The following is a 22,754-nucleotide window of genomic DNA, read 5'->3' on the forward strand; positions in this document are numbered from 1 at the left end:
TGGTCGTCACCGGCCACATGTGGCTACTGAGCACTTGAAATGTGGCCAGTCTGAACTGGGATGTGCTGTAAATGTCAAACAACACACGGGATTTCAAACTTAGTAAGAAAAATATAGAACATCCTTAATAACATTTATGTCAATTACATGTTGAGAAGAAAATATTTTCTATAGATTGGGCTAAATACACTATTAAAATTTATTTTACCTGTTTCTTTTTCCCTTTTTCACCTGGCTACTAGAAAAAATTTTAATTACACATACATGGCTAACATATTTTTCTTGGGCAGCACAGTGCAAGAGGTATGGGGGGACTACTGTTATTCCCATTCTAGAGTGAAGGAAAAGGAGGCACAGAGAGGTTAATCAACTTGCCCCAAATCACACAGCTAACATGAGTATGGGACTCTCAAGCCTTTATACTCGGTGAGAAGTGACTTTCAGCTCTCCCTGATACACAGCCCAGCTGCCGGGGATATAAAATCTGGGGCTATAAGAAAACACAGAAGGGTGCGGGGAGCTCACTTTGCCCTCTCCTAAACTGCAGATGAGAGTGTGCCTCCATCTTGGAAAATATCTATGATTTCCCTACAGCACTGTAGGTTTCCTGCTCCACAGACATTGACAACCCACAACGACAAGACTGAATAGGGCTTTGGAATCTTCCAGACCTAGTTCAAGTCCTAGGCATGCCTTCTTCCAGCTCCATCACTTTGGGCCTGCCTCAGTTTCCTCATCTGTGAAGTGGGACCTCTGAGGCTTACGCGAGGAATTGGTGAGATAGGGCACCGTGTCTGGCACAGGAAATATGTTCAAGACAAAACAATGCCTCCTAAGTGCACCCAGGCTGAGATAGGAGTGAGGAGGGTGGAGGGGGCTGGCCGACTCGGTGTCATTTGATGTTAGATCCCCTCGCTCTAAAAGGTACTGTTTCTGACCTGTCTATTCCCAGCTGTTACCTGAGATTCTCCCCTCCCTCGGAGCACTGGAAGTCCAGGCCTGCTGGCTGGGAGCCCACAAACGTGCGCAGGTGAGACAGCTCCAGGACCCGCCATATGTCTTCCTCTGAGTAACTGCCGAAGGGGTCCAGGTTCATACGCAGGGTCCCTGAGAACAGGATAGGGTCCTGGGGACACAAAAAGGCCTCAGAGGGAGGCAGCTTGGACCCTATAAGGCACTTTGGGTCTCAGGGCCGGGGAAAAAGAAAGGATTTAGGCGGCGGCATTCCCACTCTGTCCCCAGCTCTTTAGGGGGTAGGTAATGGCCGAGGAGATAGAAAATGCCTGTGGGGAAGTGATAAACCTCAGCTTTGCCAATCACAAATTCCTCTGCTAAAGCAGAAACAGGAGCACTAATCTGACTCCAAAGTGTCCAGTCAGCAGAAAAAAAAATACCCCAGAGGAGCCAGAAAAAGTGAAATGCAATTCAGAGCTGTGAAACCAGGAAGCCAGGACAGAACGTTGGGGATGGGTCTGCACTTCAGGAGTCTGATGTTCCTGGCTTGATTTGCTGGCCCAAGAGGTTGGGCAGGGTAAATCTGACCCTTCCAGATCAACAACAGGTGGCCACTCTATGGCTCTGCTATTGCTGTCTGGCTCTCCAGCCTCCCAGATAGCGGTCCCAGTCTTGGACCTCAAGCTACAGAACAGGGATGGGGTCCGCCCCTCAAGGGTCATTGGCCAGTGTGGTCGTCCATGTCAAGTTTGTACCTGGGGGATGATAGTCAGCTGAGAACGCAGGTCATGGAGTCCAATGGCTGCTACATTGAGGCCGTCAATGCGGATTTCACCCTCTGCGGCCTCCAGGATGCGAAACAGACACAGGGTCATGGAAGATTTGCCAGCCCCAGTGCGGCCCACGATCCCCACCTGCAGCAGGTGGAGAGGAGCTGTCAGGGGAAGGCCCAGGGGTCCTGGGGACATCCCCAGGACACCCTTAGAGAGGCTGAGCAGACATCCGTACTAAAGGACTTGCTCTCCAAAAGACCCACACCCCTTCATGAGGAACATGGCCACTTCCCAGGCGTAAACCCATCTCATGCGTACCTTCTCACCACTGCGCACGCGCAGACTCAGGTTCTTCAGCACCAGCTCCAAGCCCGGCCGGTAGCGCGCAGAGAAATTTCGGAACTCCACCTCACCCCGTGAGGGCCAGTCTGTAGGAGGTCGGCTGCCCTCCACCACCCAGGGGGCCTGGCCGGAAGGAAAAGACAAGTTCTGTATCAAAGCAGTACCTCTTCCCCATCCTGGCCCCCTCCCACTTTCCAGTTTCCTTCTCTCCCAAAGTCCCCTCCATCCTCAACCCATCATGGCCCCTTGGGGGATAGTCCCTGGTGCTCCTGTGGCCCACGCTTGTGGTTCAGTGAATCTTTTATCTCTCTGCCTTTATTCCTCACGGAACTGCTCTGAAACATCCCATCCTCCCTCTCCTACTTTCTCTTTGTGCCACATGCTGTCGAGCTGCCCCTCCCCGCCTGCCCTAGTTCCCCCTTTCACCATTCATTATTGAGTGGCTACACGGTGACAGGTACATGGGTCACAATGATGAGCCAGATAAAGTCTTTGCTCCCCTGAGGCTTACATTCTGGTATAGAGGGGCATACAATAAAAAATAAGCACATCTACATAACGTAAGAAAGCGATCAACGCCGAGAAGTGCTTGGTGGTGTTGTGCTGTACAGGGTGGTCAGGGAAAGCTTCCTGGAGGAGGGGATATTTAAAATATTTAAATAAAGATCTGAAGTGAGGGAACAAGCCAAGTAAATATCTGGGGGACGGACATGCCAGGCAGAAGGAACAGCAAGTGCAGATGTCTCTGGGTCTGTTCTAGAACAGAGTGACAAGGTGAGAGGGAGGAGACAGGTAGCGATGGCCCCATCGTGTAGGGCTTTGCAGGCCATTTTAAGGGCACAGTGGAATGATGCAATTTGATGTGCTTTTAAAGGAGTCCCCTGGCTGCTACCAGGTAAAAGGAGAGGGTGGAAACAGAATGACGAGTTAGAAGGCTGTTAAAATAAATTGAGCATAAGATGATGGTGGCTTCGAGACAGGACCGACTGTATAATTTGGGAGGTCCAATGCACAATGAAAATGTGGGGCCTTCTGTTCAAAAATTACTAAGAATGTCCAAGTGTGAAGCCCTTCTAAGCATGGGGTCCATGAGTGGGGACCTATGCGACAGGTCCCATACACCCATGAAGCCAGCCCTACTTCGAGGCAGTCAAAAAGCTGAGCAGCCAATGTAGACCACTCTCTCGAGGTGTCAAAAGAATGGGCAGAAAGGTCGGGGCCAGAATTTTTTAGGATATAGAGATAGGATCACGTGTTTAGACAGGGGAAATGGAGTGCTAGACAAAAAGAGGGAGACTTGGAAGATCCCAGTGTGTGGAAAGTTATGGGGGATGCCTGGGAAAGGCAGGGGTAGATGGGGGCCATGGGGGCAGGAGAGGCCGGGCTGGGAGGAACAGGTAGGATGGAGACTCGAAGGAGACTGACAGGGAAAGAGCTCAAGTCACGGGAGCCATGCCTTCCAAGAAGAAAGGAGGGGTCATTTCATCTGAGTGTGGCTGAGAGATTAAATTAGAGGAGACCAGAAAAGGGTCCCCTAGGTCTGGAACCAGGGAAGTCATTGGTGAGTGGTTTCAGGAGAGTGGTGGGGCCAGAAACCAGACTGCAGGAGGTGGATGAGCTAAAGGGTGATGAGGAAGTAGGGAGAGCACGTGTAGACCACATTTTAAAGCAAAGCTTCATGACCAAAGAGAACCAAGAAACAGGGCAGTAGGATACAGGAGAAGGGGAGAGTTGCCTTGTGTGTCTAGAATGAAAGCTATGATACACATGTTTTTGCAAGTGGATGGCAATCATACGACAGAAGGAGCAAGACGAACAATGTAGGAGATGGAAGGTGTCACTGGGAAGGCGAAGCCCATAAGTGGCCATGTGGAGAAGTGGGGGGTGGGGACTTCAAGATGAGGAGGGAATTACCTGTTAAAAGAGAAAGGGAAGAAGGTAGTTCTGAAGAAGGGCCACACGGAGTTTTGAAAGAAGGTTGAGGGGGTTCACATCGTATAACCTATTTTCTCGTTGACATGTCATGCAAGGTAGATAGAAAGGCACAAAGGAGAAGGAAATGTGGGGGTTTAAGAAAAGAAAGTTCAAAACAGATCTTTCTGAAAATGGCAACACATGCTTCTCGGGGAAGCAAAGCGGGAACACCTAGCAGTGGTGTGTGGTTATAAACTTGAAGTAAAATCAGTGATTCTCTTCAGCAGCGTTTCAGCTGAATGCCAGCATGGAAAAGGCAGGTAGATAGGCTCACTGGGGTGGGGTTTTGTAGGTGACAACAACTGAGAGAGGGGGGAGAAGGGAGAAAGAAGGGTGAGGGAGTTGGGAGCACTAGCATTGGGGGAGCACATAATCTAGGCTGATAGGGATCATAGGACTGGGAGTCCCAATGAGGGCGAAGTACCGGAATAGCAAAGGGCTTTGGAATACATGAGCTGGGAGGGATGGGAAGGGTGGTCTAAAAGAGGGATGCTCGACATCAAGACTCAGGGATGGTGCAGCTTCTGGGCATGAAGAGTTCTGAGGTGCAACCATAGGAGGGTGTAAAGAAGAAAAGTTTGAATCTCCCAGTAGAGGACAACTCCCTTTCCCCAATAAAGGGCAGGCTGTCTCACTGCTGCTCCTTTAACCAGGGATGCCTTTGGCCGGATGCTCACCTTCCTGGATCACCCCAGCTGAGTGACCCACTTTTCTGCCTTCTTTGAGTGCATCACCCCAGAGTCCTGTGATATGTCTTACTCCCCCCCCCCCCCCACATCAGAATCTGCTTAAGGGCAGACTCTGTCTTGCTCAACTGAAAATCCTCTATGCCTGCAAGCATAGACCTCTGGTTGATGCTCAGTGAGGGCTGAATGGATGAATGAATAAAGAGCCACCCGAGGAGCTGGCTCTGGGGTTTGGGAATGGCAGGCGATCAAGCACCCTTTCCCAGGTATTCTTGACTCCCCTCACCTCACACTCATCCCAGTACCCACCTCGGTCTCTGTCTTGGAGTACTCCTTGACTCTCTCCACGGCCACGATATTAGACTCCAGTTCTGACATCATTCGTATCATCCAGTTCAGAGCAAATGTCACCTGGCCAAAGGGACTGGGTCATGAGTAGGGTGATCTGCTCTGCCCTTGCAATGGCTTTGGGAGGAGTTCAGCCTCCTTGATTATGTTCCTATCCCATCTATGACCCAGGAGGGCCTGGGTAAAACCATAGGGGTGCCACCTGGAGCTCTAATCATTAACCGTACCTCAGGCGATGATAATGTAGACTTAACCAAGGGCCACCTAGCCCAGTGTTTCCCAAACATCAATATGTATAAGAAAGACTTCCCAGAGAACCTTGCTTCTTATTCTGTAGGTCTATAGTGGGACCCGAGACTCTGAATTTCTAACAAGCTCCCAGATGACGTTGACAGAACTGGCCTCTGGACCATACTCTGTATACCAAGGAGTCTTGATAGACATGCAGAATCTTGAGCCCTATCCTGGGCCTGCTGTAACAGAATCCACATTTTAACGAGATCACGTGATTTGTAAGTACATTAAAGTTTGAGAAGATTGCTCTTTCTGGGCTGTCCTTTGTTTACCAAAGCTTTCGAGACTTGAGCTACCTGAGGCAATGAAAATGTGATCTGCTTTACAAAATTCCAGTTGCAGTTATGTAACCCTTTGACAACACAGGCTGATATCAGAGTGACCTGCCCGGCCTCCAGCCCAGGCTCCTTCTCTGAAGGCATGTGAAAGGAGGTACATTCCAGTCCCCCACTTTCCTGCCCCAGGAACTGTCAGGGTGGACTGTCTTGAGATGTACACAAGCAGGACAAGTTCTGTTTTGTCTTTTGGGGCCAAGCTCCAAGATACTTTCTCCAGCACCCCAAGGTAGAGAATCTCCTCCGTGTTCTTACAACATTCTGTTCCTCCCTCCACCAAGACCCTTTACTACTGTAACGCTCAGCCAGCATCACAATCCCCTACTGGTGGGAGTCTCTCTCCAAGCTTGACTGTGAGCTCATAGTCCTGGCAAGCAGAACTTGTGGCTGGTCCCCACCACGGGCAGAGCGAGATACTCAGGAGATGTGTATAACACCTGTGTGGCCTCTGCCCCAGTGGTGGCCCTGCCTTGGGGCCCGGACTCCTGTGTACCTGTAGGGCATAGGACACGGAGAGGCCCACCAATCCTGGACTCAGGCTGCTTCTCCCAACCACAGCGAAGAGCGCAACAAAGAGCACGACACAGTTCCCCATGAACTCCACTCGGATCCCCAGCCACCTGTGGGGATAGACAAGGAGGAACTGAGGCAAGTGAAGGGTGGGGCAGTTTTCTGTCTACACAACAGCAAAGGAGACCGAAGGGCTAAGTCCCAGAACACCAGGGTCTCTCCTGCAGAGAACCTCATGGGAGCTCCTGGAGGAGCGAGGGGTAGCTGACCTGTTGGAGGCAATGTTGGGGTAGCAGCTCTTCAGGTTGGTGTCCACCTTAGCATTGCTAATGGCCTCAAAGTCCTTGCTGCGGCCAGAGGCCCGGATGACACTGGAGCCAGTCACTGTCTCCGAAAAGTGGGAGAATATGGGTGAGCGGCTGACAGATTCCAGCCGCTTCAGTTGCTGTGATGTGGCCACATAGAAGCGCTGACAGAGAGTAGAAAAAGAGCTTGGGGTCAAGATCGTGAAACCACCGATTCAGTCCTGCATACCCTCTGAACCCAGCTGGGCTCCTCCCATCCGGCTCCACTCCCCCATAAGACCTTGCTCCCTTCCCCTACTCAAAAGAACCTAAGACTTAGGGTCCTGATGTGGCTCCATGAACTCATGCCAACCTTTCTCTCTGCTCAGCTCTGCTCGGTCTTTTAGGTCACTTCCTCCACGAAGCCTTTCCTGATTCCCTTTCAGCTCTTGACCCCCTTACCCTCTATGGAGACCTGCATTATAGCACTGACTTTGCTTGTCCTCCTAAATCAATACGTATGTCTGTCTCTACTTAGGGCTCTAGCAATGTGCTTACACAGTCAAATGTTTTTGCAATATTTGCAAAAATAAGATAACTTTGTATTCTTTTTCTTAAAGAGCCTCTCCCTCCTGTGCCGTCATATAGTTGTTTAAGCTTCAGCCCCACAAAAACATGGTTCTGCCTCCAGCTTCCATCCTCTACCCTGTGGACCCTAAGATAGCCAGAGGCACATGGGACTTGTGTCTTAGAGTGTCCTGCCCCGGCACAGAGTACAGCCCAGATCAGCCTCCACACACAGGATCTGCTAACCACCCTGTGGCTTATCTTCAGCAGCTGATTAATTCATGGCAGGACAGGGGCTCAGTGACCCAAATGACTTTTACAGTTAGCTGTATCTGAAAGTTATTGACTCATCTTCAAAACATACATACATGGATTTGTTTAGAAATGTATAAAAATGGGGGAAGAATAATGCATCTAAAACTGTTAGCAATATTTTATTTTTAAAAAGCCAGTAGGAAAAAGTTCCAGGGCTGGTTATAATTTACAAGAATTTCATTTTATCCTATGAGGCAGGCCCTATGAGTCTCTATTTTATAGGTGAGGAAAATGAGTTTCAGAAAGAGAAAGTAACTGACTGCCTACATCCTCCTCCTCCCTCCCCCCTCACCTGTGCACACAAAAGCCCTGCCCACATGAGCACCTCACCCTTCCTCCCATGGCCATGCCTGCCCACTGGCTATGCACCTGCACAAAGAGGTAGAGGACAGCTAGAGGCAGGAAGACCACCACGAAGAGCGGTGTGTTGACCACAATGACCACGAGGATGCCAATGGAGTTGTAAAAACAACCCAGCAGCATGAGGATGGAAGGGCCCAGAACCTCATCGATGACGTAGATATCCTTGGAGAAGCGGTTGAGGATACGGCCTGAGGGTGTAGTGTCAAAGAAGGACTGTGGCGAGCGCATCATGTTGTGCAGCAGCGCCCGGTGAAGCGAGTGTGCAGCCTGGACACTGCCCACTGCCATTGCGAAGGCCGACAGCACCACCAGGAGCCCTGTTGGAAGAGGTGGAGGGGCACTCGCTCGCCTGGGCCAGGTGGCAAGCACGCAGGGGCAGGTTCCAAAATAAAGGATAGCCTTGGTGGGCTAGGCAGGCTCAAAGGCAGGTGGACTGTAGGGTGGGTTAGAGAGGTGTTGGGGCAGGGCAATGGCTGTGATGGCAAAGGGAGACTCAGAGGCAAAGGTGTGGCTTAGGGGACCCAGTGGCCCAGAGGTGAGGAAGGGGCCATTGAAGCCCCGTCCAGGTATCTCTGCAGGCTCACCTTGCAGAAGTCCAAAGGCAGCATAGACACCCAGTCTCATGGAGGTGTTATTCTGTTGTCCACCCACCGCAGCCTCATTGGTCCAGGCACTGAGCCACATGTTAGCCCCAACGGCAGCTGCGCTTTGACCCGCGTACAGCAGACAGATGACTAGTGTGGTACAGAGCCCCATAGCCTTGGCATAATCCCAGAACATGTTCAGCTTCACCTGTATGGCCATGGCAGTCAGGGACAGAGAACTCCTGTGAATCCCAAAACTTCTGGGGGACAACGCACCCTCTCCAGCCCTCCTTGTTCACCCTACTCACCCTGCCCATCTCCACCTTCTCCTCCTCGATCAGCGCCCCCTTTGCCTTCACCTCTGCTGCCTGCACTACCTTTTCTGCTGTACTCAGGCGTCTCTGGTGCACAGGCCGACTGTGGCCCTCTCCTTCCAAGGACATGGTACTCAGCTCTCTGTAGAGGCAACTGGTCAGGCCCAGAGAGGAGTGCCTCTGACACACCCACAGAACAGAGCCCAGAAGGAGGGTTGAGGCCGCAGATGGACATCCATGGTGTCAGTATCAGGGAGAATGCCCACTGCACCCTACTTGGCAGGTTTTGGGGCCCCTGCTGCAGCATCCCAGGGGCCCGAATGCTATCAAGAGCTCACCTCATAAACTGCTTCCGGACCTCATACATGACTGGCTCATTATCCATTAGGTCTGCATGGCTGCTGAGTGTGTCTTCAATCAGCAGCACCTGCTCGTCGTCTGGATCCTCAAAGGCTGTCACAAGGTGGGCGGGAGGAGACGGAAGTCAGGTAGCTCCTTACAAGTCCCAGTATCCCCCATCCCTACTCTAATGAAGGGGCCCAAAGGGACAAGCATGAAATAAGATGAGAGGGGTTGAAAAGGCAGCAAAAACAATAATGAAAAAAATAAATGACCAATTTCATGTTGAAAAAAAAAAGGGGGGGGTGTCGAGAAAGACTTAGGTTAGACAAGAAGAAAAACTTCCCATCAGGAGAAGTGGGTTCAAATATAAGGGTTTGGAGCTCAAACTCTGAGCCAGACTGGATGAGCTTAGATTCCCACATCTTTACTGCGTGACTTCAGACGGGCATGTAAAATGGGGATAATAATAGTACCTACTTCATCACATCGTTGTGAGAATTAAACAAATGTGTGTCAAGTGCTTATCAAGGCGCAGAGTACTTAGTAAATGCTCGACATCTAAGCCGTACATACAGCAGTAAGAAAAGCCAGGAAGAGGTCTGTGAGCCAGCCCAGAGTCTGGGGTCATGGAGCTGAGACACATGAGCCCAGGGATGTCAATATGCTCCATGAGGACAGGACTTCTGTTTGTTCACTATTGTCTCTCAGTGCCTGGAATAGCGCTTAGTCATAGTAATTGATCAATAAATATTTATTGCTAAGTAAATGACATTTCCAAGTACTTAAATATGTGACTATTTATCTATGAACCAGTCTTGCCATACAGGCTGGGCCTGGGCCCTAATGCACTTTTGGCACGTGGGAAGACTGAAGCTCTGAGAGCTGAGCAGCTGGTCTAAGGTCACGCAGTTAGGGAAGAGGAGGAGAAGGATTGGACTACGTCCGGTTCCCTTTCCTACTTGGTGATGTCTGACCACCACACAGAGGTCCAAGTTCCCCAGAAACTCCCCTATACAACAGCGGGCTTGTCTGGAGATACTCAGAGACCCCCCAAGACAGAGGAAACACTGGGAGGGCACAGAAATACAGAGAGCCCAGGATACCGGTCCTGACATCCTCTTCCTGGTATTTCTTGTCCTCATCAGGTGCATAGTTGTGGAGGAAGCTGGCAAAGGAGCCGTTGCGCTGGAGGAGAGCTGAGTAGGTGCCCACCTCAGACACCTGTCCATCATCTAGCACTACGACAAAGTCTGTCTGTGGCAGGAAGCTGATGCCATGCGTCACCAGCACCCGTGTCTGGAGAGAAAGCAGCGATCACTCCCACCGCCCTTAGCACACACCTCCAGCACAGGCACAGGGCCACAGAGTGAGTGTGAGGCACTCGTGTGCCAGGGAGCATGAACAGGCACATAAGGGACTCACCCCATGCTCCCCACAGCCGGCTCAGGGCCTCTGGGCTGTACCCCACGACGTGGGATTCCCTTGCTGCCCATCCCACACTCCTGCTTCTCAGACTCCCACAAGTCCAGGTTTTATATGCACTCCTTGGCCACCAGTTCTCTCCTAGGGCCCTATATCTCGCCTTAGCCCCCTTAGCCTCCTAGAGGCCTCACCTTGCCTGCCAGCACACCTTCTGGCCCGATGACGTGGTCAAAGATATGCTTGGCCACATGGGAGTCCACGGCTGATAGTGGGTCATCCAGCAAAAAAATGTCGGCATTGCTGTATACAGCTCGGGCCAGACTAACCCGCTGCTGCTGGCCCCCAGACAAGTTAATGCCCTGCATGGAGGAGGAAGGGAGGAAGTAGGTACAAGGTAGACAGCCACGAGGTGAGTAAGGGCCCTGTCCACTGTCAATCAGCAGGGCAGACCTCTAAATTCACATTTCATATACTTGGTCCCGTCGTCCCTGTGAAGCCGTAAGGCCACAGAAGGAAGGTGGTGGCTTTCCGTGTCCCCTCAGGGCAGGTGAAGACATCCTGTGCCCTTTGCTCCACCACCCCGCCCAGCTGGTTTCCCTGCCTGCTGTCGTCTTACTCTAGGAGGCTGGAAATTCCCGGGAGGTCCTTAATAGACCTTTTAATATTCTATTGCCCATATAGTTTGCAGGTGACTTTCATAATAATAATCCCATTTGGTCCTCACATCAGTCCTTCCAGGGAGGTGTCCCTTTCTAGAATAAGAAATTAAAGCCCAGCTCTTAATGACTTTGTCCAAGGTCCTGAACTTTTAAGCAAGGATGGGAAACCAGCATTACCTCAGAATTCATCAACTCTGAGATGACATGCCAGAGGGGAAGTAAGATCTTTCCTTAAGCTCACGATGAGGAAACCGAGGCCCGGAAGGCAGACCCAGAGGTTTAGCCTGCTTTCCTACCACCGGCTTTCCTTATTCCCTCTGCAACAGGGCCCAGCTCCTTCGGGTACCCTGAGAAACTGACCCCTGGGGAGAGCAAATGTGAGGTGAGAGCTGGAACTGCTAGGGAGAAGCCGGCATAGTGACTAAAGCATATGAGCATGCCTGTATTCAACCCACCAGTCTTTCTTAAGTGCCTACCATGCGCTGAACATTAAATTAAGTTTGTGTGTGTGTGTGTGAAGTCAGAGTAGGTCCAAGAGAGATAGGAAGGAGAAATGTCATAGATGAAGAGTTCTCTGGGTCCTGTAATCTCAGACTCCTACCTAAACGTTTCCCATTCCCACTGCTCAGGCTCAGGTCCTCATTTCCCCAGGCCACCATGAGAGGCTCCTCGCTGGCTCCTGTGCCTTCGGGACCCTCCACATTGTAGCTTTTCAGTAATCCCTGCTTAAAAAACTTTTACTGACAAGTTGAACATCAAGACAAATAATGAAGGTAATGGACTAGAACCCGCTGAATCAAATAAGGATCCATGAGCCCATATGGATATAAAGTATTTAGTGAATAAGTAAAAAAAAGAGGAAGGAGGAGAAGGTTCTTTCTTAGAGTAAAATGCCAACTAATAACTATAGGAGGAATAGAGTTAGAAAATTACCGTTAGGCAAACATCATAGTAAACACTGACTCAGGCAAGGATTGTCAGTGAAAGTTAGGAAACAAATCATCAGTGACAGACACAACCTCAACGTTGACATTGTCCATCAGGCACGAGTTGACATCATGTGACTCCTGACGGGATGCACTAAGAAGAACACAAGATTACTTCTTTGGTATTTCCCCCAAATATATAATCCAAATCTAATTGCATTCAAATTGAGAGACATTCTACAAAACAAATGGCCTGTATCTTCAAAAGGTGACAAGGTCCTAAAAGACTAAGACTGAGGAATTATCCAGATTGATAGATAATAAAGAGATATGACAAGTAAATGCAACTCATGATCCTGGACGGGATCCTAGACCAGGAAAGAAAATAGCTAAAAAAAGACATTACTGGGACAAATGATGACATTTGAATACAGACTATAAATTGGATAATAATATTGTATCAATGTTAAAGTTCTTGATTTTGATAATTCAACCATAGTTATGTAAAGAGAATGTCACTATTTTGAGAGAATATACACTGAAATATGTAGTATTAAAAAAACGAAAGAGCTAAAAGTATAAAACTCTTAGAAGAAAGCATAGGGGAGAAGTTTCATGACACTGGATTTGGCAATGATTTTTGGATATGATACCAAGAGCACAGGCAACAAAAGCAAAAATAGATAAATTGGATCACATCAAAATTAAAAACTTCTGTGCATCAAAGGACACAGTGAACAGAATGAAAAGGCAACCTTCAGAATAGGAGAAAATATTTGCAACTCATCTAATAAGGGGTTAATATCCAGCACAATAAATCCTTACTGACTGTAAGTCATTACTAGGTTCTGTGACTTTAAGCTAAATGACATATAATGAATCCAATTTTACCATATGCTAATTGATATAAACAAGGGTTAAATTCCTACAGCATGTAATCAATGTTAGAACAAAATGACATTGAATGAAATGATGTTATTCGAGGACCTGCAGCAGATATGAAGAACTACAACTCAACAAAAAAACGAACAACTTGATGAAAAAATGGGCAGACAACTTAAACTTTTCTCTGAAGAAGATATAAACAACCAACAAACACATGAAAAGATACTCAACATCGTTAGTCATTAGGGATGTGCAAACCTGAACCTCAATGAGCTACCACCTCACACCGATTAGAATGGCTTGTAGCAAAAAACCAAAACAGAACACCCCCACCCCACCAAAAGCCACAGGCATTGGCCAGGATGTGTAGAAGCCTGAACTCTTGTGCATTGTTTATGGAAATGGAAAATGGTGCAGCCATTATGGAAAATGGTATGGTAGTTCCTTAAAAACTAAAAAATAGAACTACCATATTATCTAGCATGTTCACTTCTGGATATACACTCAAGGGAATCGAAGGTAGGATCTCAAAGAGATATTTGTACATCCATGTTCATAGCAGTATTATTCACGATAGTTAAAAGGTGGAAGCAACCCAAGAGCCAATTAACAGGTGAATGGATAAGCAAAGCGTGGTATACACATACAGCGAAATATTATTCAGCCCTAAAAAGGAAAGGAATTTTGATACATGATATAATGTGGATGAACCTTGTAGATATTATGCTAAGTGAAATAAGCTAGTGTCAAGAAAACAAACCAGATACTGTATGATTCCAATTATGTGAAGTACCGGAGTAGTCAAATTCATCGAGACAGAATGCAGAATGGTGACTGCCAAGAACTGAAGGAAGAGGGAGATGGGGAGTTGTTGTTTAATGGGCACAGAATTTTAGTTTTGCAGGATGAAAAGAGTTTGGGAGGATGGTTGCATAACAGTGTGAATGTACTTGACACTACTGAACTTTATACTTAAAAATGGTGAAGATGGCAAATTTTACGTTATGTATGTATGGCAACAATTACAAATGAATGAACTAAACAAACACTTTTACTGCTATCCCATAGTGTTTAAGGTAAAGGCCAAAACCTTATCCAAGGTCTTCAAAACTCTACCTTGCCCTATACGCTCCCCACCACTTCCTAACCAGTCCCCTCACCATTCCTTGGCTCACATCTTCAAAGACTTTCCATCACTCTTGGTAAAAGCCATGGTATAACAGTGGCCTGCAAGGCTCTATGTGACCTGGCTGTCTGGACACCTCACTGGCCTCATCTCCTCCTCCTCAGCCCTGCTCACTCCACTCCACGCTGGCATCCTTGCTGGTCCTTGAATGCTCCGATCACTCCTACCTCAAGGCCTTTGCACTTGCTGCTCTCTGCCTCTAAGGCCTTTCCCCGAGACAGGGCTCCATGTCCCCAGACATGGCCCACTCCTTCCCTTTGTTCAGGTCTCCAATTCCCAGTGAGACGCCCTAACAACACAGCCACACACATATTCCTATACCCCTTTCCTGTTTCATTCTTTCCACCTTAGAGTATATCTAATATATTATATATTTTACTTATTGATCTTGCTTATAAAATTTCCCCTGCTAGAATGTAAGCTATATAAAGGCAGAGATTTGAGTCTGGTATATTCACTACTGTATAATAGTGCCTGGCATACAGTAAGTGTGTAATAGAATCAGATGAGCGAATGAATGAATGAACAAATGAATGAATGAATAGATAAACAATGCATTCTTCCTCAGCTATTAAGATTCACCTCAAAAGTGATACTTTTCCTTATACAGACTCCCCACTCACTGTTCTCCCTATACCTATACCCTGCATAGGTTTTCACCCCCTACCTGTTCACAAGTTGGTCTCCCCCATTAATAGAGCTGCTCCCCCAGTACAGAGCTGGGCATACTACATGAATGTGTGAATGAATGAATGAATGAATGAGTGCATATATAGACCCGGTCTGGGTTGAGGTGGGCAGCTGTATATGCTGACTCCCTATAGGATGGAAGGGGATCAGGTACCTTCTCTCCAATCTCTGTCTGGTCCCCACCAGACAGCACCTCCAGGTCAGCTAGCAGGGCACAAGCCTCCAGAGTCTGGTAGTAGCGCTTGGGGTCCAGTGCTTGGCCAAATAGCACATTTTCCTGAAGAGTGCAGTTCTGGATCCATGCCTGCTGGGGCACGTAGGCCACAGAACCCTGGCCACAAGAGAACTCCACAGTTACCTGTTTGCCAAGCTTCTCTTCACATACATCTTACCTTCACATACACCTCTCTCACCTTCACATACACCTTGCCTTCCAGCTTCTCCATCTCTCCCAGCAGGGCAGACAACAGGGAGGACTTCCCACAGCCCACGGGCCCCACCACGGCCACGAGGGTCCCTTTTGGCACCTGGATGTCTAAGCTGGGGACAAGGAAACCAGGAGCCAAGTCAAAGACAAGGATTAGGTTTTCGGTTCCCAACCTTCCACTGGGAGACTCAAGCCCTGCTCCCTTCAGAGAACCACCCTGGCAAGTGAGGCTCTTCCTACTTTCCAAGCCAAAGATGGGGGTGTGGGGGGTGGGGCAGTAGGAGGATGGGTGGGGTTTGGCTGGAGGGCAGGTTCTGCTACCGATCTGACATTTGACCCTCTTTGGGCAGCAGAAAAGGGATGAGAGAAACTGGTACCTGTGGAGGGTGGGGGGCCGATCCTGGGCCCAGGTGAAGGTGCCATTGTCTATGGTGACAGCATAGCCTGGGAGGGTCAACGTATACAGGTTTAGGGGGCCCCAGGCCCAGAGGGACAGGATCTCTGGGGCAGGAGGGAGGGTAGCCTTGGGGGAAGGGGCTAAGAGGAGAAGGCAGGGAAGTTTGCTGGGCAGGGAGAAGGGACAGAAGCCCTAGGGCAGGGGGAGCCCCAGGGAAGGAAGTAGAGTGGGAGAGGGCTGGGGAAGGATGCAGAAAAAGAGAGCAGAGAGCCAGAAAAGGGTGAAGACGGGCATAGAGTTAAAGATGCGAAAAGAGAAAGAAGAAAAGGGGTCACGAGAGAAACATTAAAAGCTCGGAATGAGGATTTATTGGAGCAGGGGCTGCGGCAAGGGCAGCCCAGGTAAGGGTGTCTGGACCTGGAGTGATGGTCTTTCTTTCCACACACTGGGGGTCAAATTCATCTTGGTTCAGGAAGTTCTGGATCCGTTTCAGAGAGACACTGGTCTGCAAGAGGGTGCGAGTCAACCCTGGGAGCTGTGCTTTTTTCTATCCCACTCCCTCCTACACTTGGCTGGCCCCCAACTTCCTGGGTGAGGCCGGGCCTCCTGAAGGCCCAGATAGGGTCCAGGTTGGTAGATGGAGGCTGTCTCCAGAACGCAAACGACCACTGACTCTAATAACCTCATTCAACTTTGAACAATTCTTCATAAGGCCCGATGGCCCTCTCCTGATTCCAGTAACTCCTTGATCAGCCCCTGACCCTAAGTGACCCCAACAACCTGCCCTCACTCCAGCACGACATGCCCCCACCCCCGCCCAGCCCCGCTCGAGGTTACCTGGGTCAGGTTGCTGATTAAAACAGGCAGCAGGCTGAGGGGGTTCTTTAAGATATTGAACAGGGACACAGACACAAAGGCCTTCTCGGCGTCCAGCACGTTGTTTGGGTCCACAGACACGTATACCGTGAGGGTGATGAGGGTCACCTGGGCAGCGGTAGAGGTGGGTGTCAGGGTGGAGTCTACTGGGCCTCCAGGCTGGCCAGGTGAGAGGTGGGAGGCCAGCTCAGGCAGGAGGCCAGCTCTGGCGGGACAGCCTCACCAGGAAGGGGGTGCACATCCAGATGAAGGTGGACACAGCATGGAGGTAGGCGCCCTTGCGCAGCAGCCGGAGCTCGCTTTGCCGGATGCGTTCCACCTCCTGCAAGAAGCTGGGCTCCCAGGCGTACAGCTTCAGCACCTTGATGCCACCGAGGATCTCACTCATCAGCTTGATGCGCGAGTCTTTGAGCTTCATTTGCTCTACCTGTGAGAGAGTGGCAGTGGCATGCTCTCCTCTTCTCCCCGGATCTCTACCCACAGGCGCCTGTGCCTTCCTGCACTGGCGCGAATACCGCAGCCATTCGGGCTGCTCACCGTTCCCCCACCCTCCTCCCTGCTGGGTCTGTGCTGCACCTCAGCCTGGAATGCCGCACCTCAGCCTGGAATGCCGCGCCCAGCCTCCCCTCTCTTCCTGCCCAACAAAATCCAGCTCCAACCTCTGTGCCAGTGTCACGGTCCCTCCCAGGCAGTATCCTCTACCCCCTTCCCTGGGTGTCTAAGGCACACTGTACTTTCCTTTTATCCCCCAAGAGATCTCTGTGCATGGACGCTTCCCCAGTTAGACCGCCAGCCTCCTGGATCTAACCCAGGGTGCAGCACACCAAATTATTCATTCGACCCCCATTTATTGAGTGCTTACTATGTGGCAGGTCATGTGCTAGATGTAGGGCAGATAATGATGAACAACTCAAACTAGGCCCTGGCCATCATGAAGCTAACTGTCTGATGGAGGAGGCAGATAGGAAGCAAACAATTACCTGAATAAATGCTTAATAAGTTGGTATTTGTACTATGAAGGGAAACAACAGGATTTTGTGAGAGTCTGGGAGATCAAGGTTTATGCTGGAAGGTAGGGGAACAGAAAGGGTTGGGTAAGCAAGGAAGGGAGGGAGAGCATTCTAGGGAATAGAGGGTTTGGCAGCCCAGAGGTACAAAGAGCTTGGTGTTTTGCAGAAAAGTAAGAAGGCCAGATTGGCTCAAATTTAGCCATACCTCAGGGGGTGAAGGCTTGCAAGGTAAGCAAGGGCCTGGTAGGTGGTCCTAGGGACTTTGTCATTTATTCTATGTGCAGTGAGAAACTACTAAAAACTGCAATAAGTGTTCGCAGATAAAGGACTGGATGACTGGCTATTTAACCTCAGCACAGTGTGGTAGACCAGAAGATACAGGTTCATGGCTCAGCTCTGCCAGGTTCTGAACTGCCATATCTCTCTGGGCCTTGATTCCTCAGCTGCAAAATAAGAATGTTTCTAAAACCCACTCAGGGTTGTTGTGAGGACAGAGTAAGCTAAAGTTTGTGAAAAAGGCTTGTAGCCATCAATACTCAGTAAACAACGTTGTTGAGTAGCCTCGGGTTAGTAAATGCCCCTCCCCAGGCACCTAGCCTGGCGCTCCAGGCAGGCGCGGTGCACCTCTGATAGCACCCACCTGGAAAGCTCGCATCTTCATGGCCACACCTCCATTGACTGGGATCAGCAAGACCATGAGAGTAACTCCAGCCAGAATAGAGGGACCCAGTTTCTGAGGAGGTACAGGTGGATGGATATAAGACAGACAGATAACCAAAGTGTACACACAGACAGAATCCAACAGACAGAGGCTTATTAATTTGAAACCTGGAGATGGGCAGGAAGGAATAGATGGTGGTCAGCCAGATAGAAAGCAAAAAGCAGACATATAGAGAAAGCCAAAATGATAAAAACAGTTGCTGGATCAGCCAGCCATCAGACAGTGACAATAGACAGGGACAAACAACAGATACAGAAGGGTGTCCAGACGTACAGGAAGACAAATACAGACAATGATGGACAGTCACACCCATCCTGCTTCCTAGTCTCTCTTTTCTCCCCTGGGATCTTCAAGAAGGATAATCGCCCAGGCTGAAAAGACTCCATTGCAGACATCCTCATAGTCCTGTGTCCAACTCCAATATCTAGAAAAGTTCTTGTGTCCATTATGTATCCCCTCTGCTGATCCAGAATAACCCCGTCTTGTCCTTTCTCAGCAAAGTCAAAGTCAGAGGAAGGTGGCAGAGGTCAAAGTTTGAGAGTCACCTGCCAGAGGAAGTAGACTGCCAGGATGATCTGCAGAGGTGCTGACCACAGCAAGTTGAGAAGGAAGACAAGGTCCATGAAGCGCTGGGCATCCACTGATATGAGGTTGACCATTTCTCCCAAGGTGAACTTGCGTTTGACTGAATTGGTGATAACCAGAGCCTGCAGGTGGACCGAGCCCATGAGCCTCTCCAAAGCTCCCCAAGGCCGGCCTCCCCAGCCTTCCATGCCTTGTTCCAACTGACCTTCCCATAGACGACACCCATGATGCCCGTACGAAGCCTCAACCCCATTGTAAAGATGCGGTGGAAATACTGGTGTGAGATCAGAGTCTGCATCATGGAGCACACGAACATCATCCCGGCTAACAGGAAGCCCCACCAGACAGGGGCCGTGGGGTTTGAAATAAATCTGATCAGCATGCTGCAAGGGCGGGAGAGACGCAGGAAGGTGGGGAGGGCTTTCCAGGCTGCTCCCTCTATCGCTGCCCTCCCCTTTCACTCTCCACCTCCATTCCGCCCCCACCTCTGAAGCCTCTCAGGTGAGCGCTGCTGGCCTTCCACGCCTCCACCCAGACCAGGGGACTCAGCCCAGCGTTGCCTCCATCCTTGCTCCCTTCTGCCTTCACCTCCTCTTCTATCTACCATGGCCCCCGCCACCCATTCCTTCTATCACTCTCACCACCAGCCTCACCTGCCTGTCTTTCGTCTCCTTGGGCCACATGGCAGGAACTAACACCATGTCTTCCTTGATTCGACTTTCCTGTGCCTTCTCCAGAGCTGCTAAGGGCTCAGAGCCCAGCATCTGACCATACAGACTCTTGCTCCTCAATCCATCCTCTCCAACACCAGCCGGCCCCAGTGCTGCCCAGTGACCTTCTCCAGGGCCCTAACTCAGCTCCCCTTCCACAGCCCCGTTTACCTTCGGACTGGTCCCCACTCCCTGCGCCTCTCAGCAGCTACCCACTTAAGTCTTCTCACTTAACCATCGGTTGAGAACTTCCACCAACCACAAGCTTCCCTCCCGACTCTTGGCCTCTTCCCTTTCTCCTGCCTCAGAAGAGGTGTTCCTCCAGCTTTCTGAGCCTGATCCTGCCCCCGAGCCCTGCCTCCCACCCACCTCCTCAGGTACACACTCCATCATCGCGCCCCTTTCTCCTGATCTGCAATAGCTTCATCTCTGCTGGCAGCTCTTGTACCTTTTCCTATTGACATAACCAAGTCTCTTCCATACTGGGATGAAGCTCCCCTCAACCTCCATACTCATCATCAGGCCTCTCCTTCTGCTGTGAGTTGAGTGTGTCTCCCAAAAAGATATGTTCGAGTCCTAACCCCTGGCACCTGTGAATGTGACCTTATTCTAAAATTTACAGATGTGATCAAGATGAAGTCACAGTGGAGCAGGGTGGGCCCTAATCCAGTGATTGATGTCTTCATAAAAGACTGGAGAGGGAGATGCAGATGCACAGGGAGAGAGGGGAGAGAAAGAGAGGGAGGGGAGAGAGAAAGAGGGGGTGGGGGAGAGAGACAGAGAGAGAGAGAGAGAGCAAGAGCACAAGAGAGCGAGCACACTATGAAGATGGGGGTAGAAGCTGGAGTGATCTACGAACAGGAATGCCCAAGATTGCTGGCAAGCACACGAAGCTGGGAGGCATGGAACCGATTCTCAGAGCCCCTGGAAGGGACCAACCTCATCGACACCTCAATTTCAGACTCCCAGCCTCAGGAACTGTGAGAGAATAAATTTCTGTTGCTTTAAACAACCAAGTTGTGGTAATTTGTTACAGCAGCCACAGGAAGCTAATATACCTTGCTTTACAGGAGGTTTCTAGACCTCCAGGGACCCTGTCTCTATTGCAGATCCTCTGCTCTCAGGCCTGTCCCAGCCTCTATTCTCGACAAAGTCACTAACAAACTCCACGTTGCCTTCCCCAGGCTCTATTTTACTGGCCACCCTGCTTCGCTGGAGGCCGCGCCTTGCCTTGGAAGTGCTCTGCTACTCTCCTTTCACCCCTTCCAGTCAAGCTTCTGCTTACTTACCCCTTACCTGTCAGAATTCCCTAGGGCTCTGTCTGGGGTCTTTGTATGGGTTGTCAGGCAAAGCTTAGCCACAGATTAAAGCTTAGCCATCAGCTTTTACCTGATGGCTCTGAAAATGTGATCTCCAGCTAGCTGCGAGTCTCATCTTGGGGGGCCTACCAGCACCACAGGCCCAATGTGGCCGAGACTCAACTCACCACCTTGCCCAGTGCCCAGCCCCCTCCCTGCACTGAGGTCATCATGTCAGAGAAAGACCCATCACCCTCCAGTTACCCAGGCCAGGACCCAGTCACTCTCGAGCCCTCCCTCTCCCTGCACGGACCTCCATCTCCCTAGTTGCTTCTGAATCCTATCTCCTTCCTGGCCTGGTTGGCCCACTTCCATTTGGCCACTTGTCCTATATCCCTACCCTACTGGCAGGAGATCCTTCTAAAATGCAAATCAAACGCCCCTCTCTGGCTGAAAAACTTTTAAGGATTTCCTTAGCTCTCTCCCTTTCTCTTCATGTTTTTCTGCCCCTCCCTCTGGTCACACTGACCCCCAGCATTCAGAATTATCTGGAATTCCTGAGTCATGCAGTCTCAGGCCTTTGTGACTTTGCCTAGGCTCCCACTTTCTCCTCTTTCCTCCTCACATGGTTAATTATCTCCTGCTATCCTAAGGTGGATTTTTTTTTTTAACCCCTCCTGGGGTTGTCCAGACACCTGAGTACACCTCTGCCTGCACTGTACTCAAATAGATTTACACATTGGTTTTTCCTACAAGACTTGAAAACCACATCATATTTATCTCTGTATCCCTAATGTCTGGCACCATTTTGGTACCCTGGGGCTCATAAGTATTCATTGAATGAATGAATGAATGGAGAGGCAAGGGGTTGGGGTTCAGCTGCTGGGCAGCTTTCCTTCCCACCCTCTCGTTTGAGAGCTCCTTCAAGTCTAAGCCATACATGTGACAGACGATGGAGTCTATCATCTGGAAAGAGCACCATAGCTGGAGTTCAAAGCCCTGGACTCGAATCCATCTTTATCAGCTGTGTGCCCTTGGGCCAGTCACTTCACCTCTCTGAATTCCTGCATCCTCGCTTTTTATTTTTTTTTTCACACTTAGTTTTCCTGCTCCCTCATTTGTAAAATAGGAATAGGAATACCTCTCTGTAAGATTTAATGCATCCACAGGGAGCCTGGCACATAACACGTACCTGGTAAATATAAGTTGGATGCGAATGGGGAAACTGAGGTACGGAGGCATTGGCACTGCCAAAGGGCACACAGAAAGTGAGGAGAGCCCCTTCGGTTCCGGCTCTGGGGCTCGTTTCACTATATGTGGTCCCATCCTCCGGGCTCAGTCCTCAGGGACAGCCAACCGACCGCCCTACCCAGGGAAGGGCTGCAGCAAGAAGGGATGTGGGAGACCTGAGTAGCTGTGGGTTGACGAAGGAGAGCAGGTCGTGGAGTAGCAGGAAGCACATGCCGATGAGGAAGCTGGGGCCAAAGACAGCCAGCAGGGCCCGGAGGAAGGAGGGCTCCCGGGGCCTGGGCCGGTCCCCCAGCAGCTCCTCATCCTCAGTGGACACTGTCTTCCCAGGTGCCGCCTTGCCCTTGTCTCTGGTCCAGGGAAGAAAGAACAGTGGGTAGAAACGGGCGCACGGGCCCCATGAAACCAAGTGCTGGGAGGAGTGGGGAGGAGAGGAGAGCTGCTTTCTTGGCTCTCAGGATTGAGAGGGGGCTGGATGGACAAGATAACTTTCCAGGTAATTCCCTAAGAGACGCTGTCTTCGGGTACCAGAGGGCACATGAGGGCTGCCTTGCCTTAACTGCTACCAGAGGACTGTAACCTAGCAATACCCGGCTTCTGGCCTGCCCCAGTGTCCCGAGGAAAAATGCTAAGAGGGAAGGAACACATGGGTAGGGGAGGCTAGTGGCCTAGTCACAGGAGAGATGAGCAGGGAGGGGGCGGAGGTAGCTTGGAGGGACAGAGAAAGGG

General features: G+C 50.2%; 1 protein-coding gene across 4 annotated transcripts in view; it reads right to left on the bottom strand.

Moving 5' to 3' along the window:
- Positions 1 to 22,754, bottom strand: part of ABCC3 (ATP binding cassette subfamily C member 3) — a 41,537-nt gene that overhangs the window by 4,170 nt on the left and 14,613 nt on the right. For 3 of the 4 annotated variants that reach the window (XM_036222735.1, XM_036222736.1, XM_016133754.2), the window contains 22 exons: positions 22,184 to 22,375; positions 18,975 to 19,152; positions 18,730 to 18,891; positions 18,104 to 18,196; positions 16,677 to 16,880; positions 16,415 to 16,561; positions 15,995 to 16,082; positions 15,558 to 15,624; positions 15,167 to 15,293; positions 14,908 to 15,084; positions 10,599 to 10,766; positions 10,089 to 10,281; positions 8,982 to 9,096; positions 8,638 to 8,785; positions 8,330 to 8,537; positions 7,752 to 8,062; positions 6,486 to 6,685; positions 6,200 to 6,326; positions 5,039 to 5,140; positions 2,046 to 2,192; positions 1,710 to 1,868; positions 960 to 1,126 (listed from right to left, as the gene is read on the bottom strand). In XM_036222735.1, the coding sequence (XP_036078628.1) occupies positions 960 to 1,126; positions 1,710 to 1,868; positions 2,046 to 2,192; positions 5,039 to 5,140; positions 6,200 to 6,326; positions 6,486 to 6,685; positions 7,752 to 8,062; positions 8,330 to 8,537; positions 8,638 to 8,785; positions 8,982 to 9,096; positions 10,089 to 10,281; positions 10,599 to 10,766; positions 14,908 to 15,084; positions 15,167 to 15,293; positions 15,558 to 15,624; positions 15,995 to 16,082; positions 16,415 to 16,561; positions 16,677 to 16,880; positions 18,104 to 18,196; positions 18,730 to 18,891; positions 18,975 to 19,152; positions 22,184 to 22,375 (3,480 nt within the window). Of the gene's footprint in view, positions 1 to 959; positions 1,127 to 1,709; positions 1,869 to 2,045; positions 2,193 to 5,038; positions 5,141 to 6,199; positions 6,327 to 6,485; positions 6,686 to 7,751; positions 8,063 to 8,329; positions 8,538 to 8,637; positions 8,786 to 8,981; positions 9,097 to 10,088; positions 10,282 to 10,598; positions 10,767 to 14,907; positions 15,085 to 15,166; positions 15,294 to 15,557; positions 15,625 to 15,994; positions 16,083 to 16,414; positions 16,562 to 16,676; positions 16,881 to 18,103; positions 18,197 to 18,729; positions 18,892 to 18,974; positions 19,153 to 22,183; positions 22,376 to 22,754 lie in introns of those variants that run through there. The other variant, XM_016133755.2, reaches the window with a different exon arrangement.

Source organism: Rousettus aegyptiacus, unplaced genomic scaffold (assembly GCF_014176215.1).
Source record: "Rousettus aegyptiacus isolate mRouAeg1 unplaced genomic scaffold, mRouAeg1.p scaffold_m13_p_6, whole genome shotgun sequence".
NCBI classification, from domain to species: domain Eukaryota; kingdom Metazoa; phylum Chordata; class Mammalia; order Chiroptera; family Pteropodidae; genus Rousettus; species Rousettus aegyptiacus.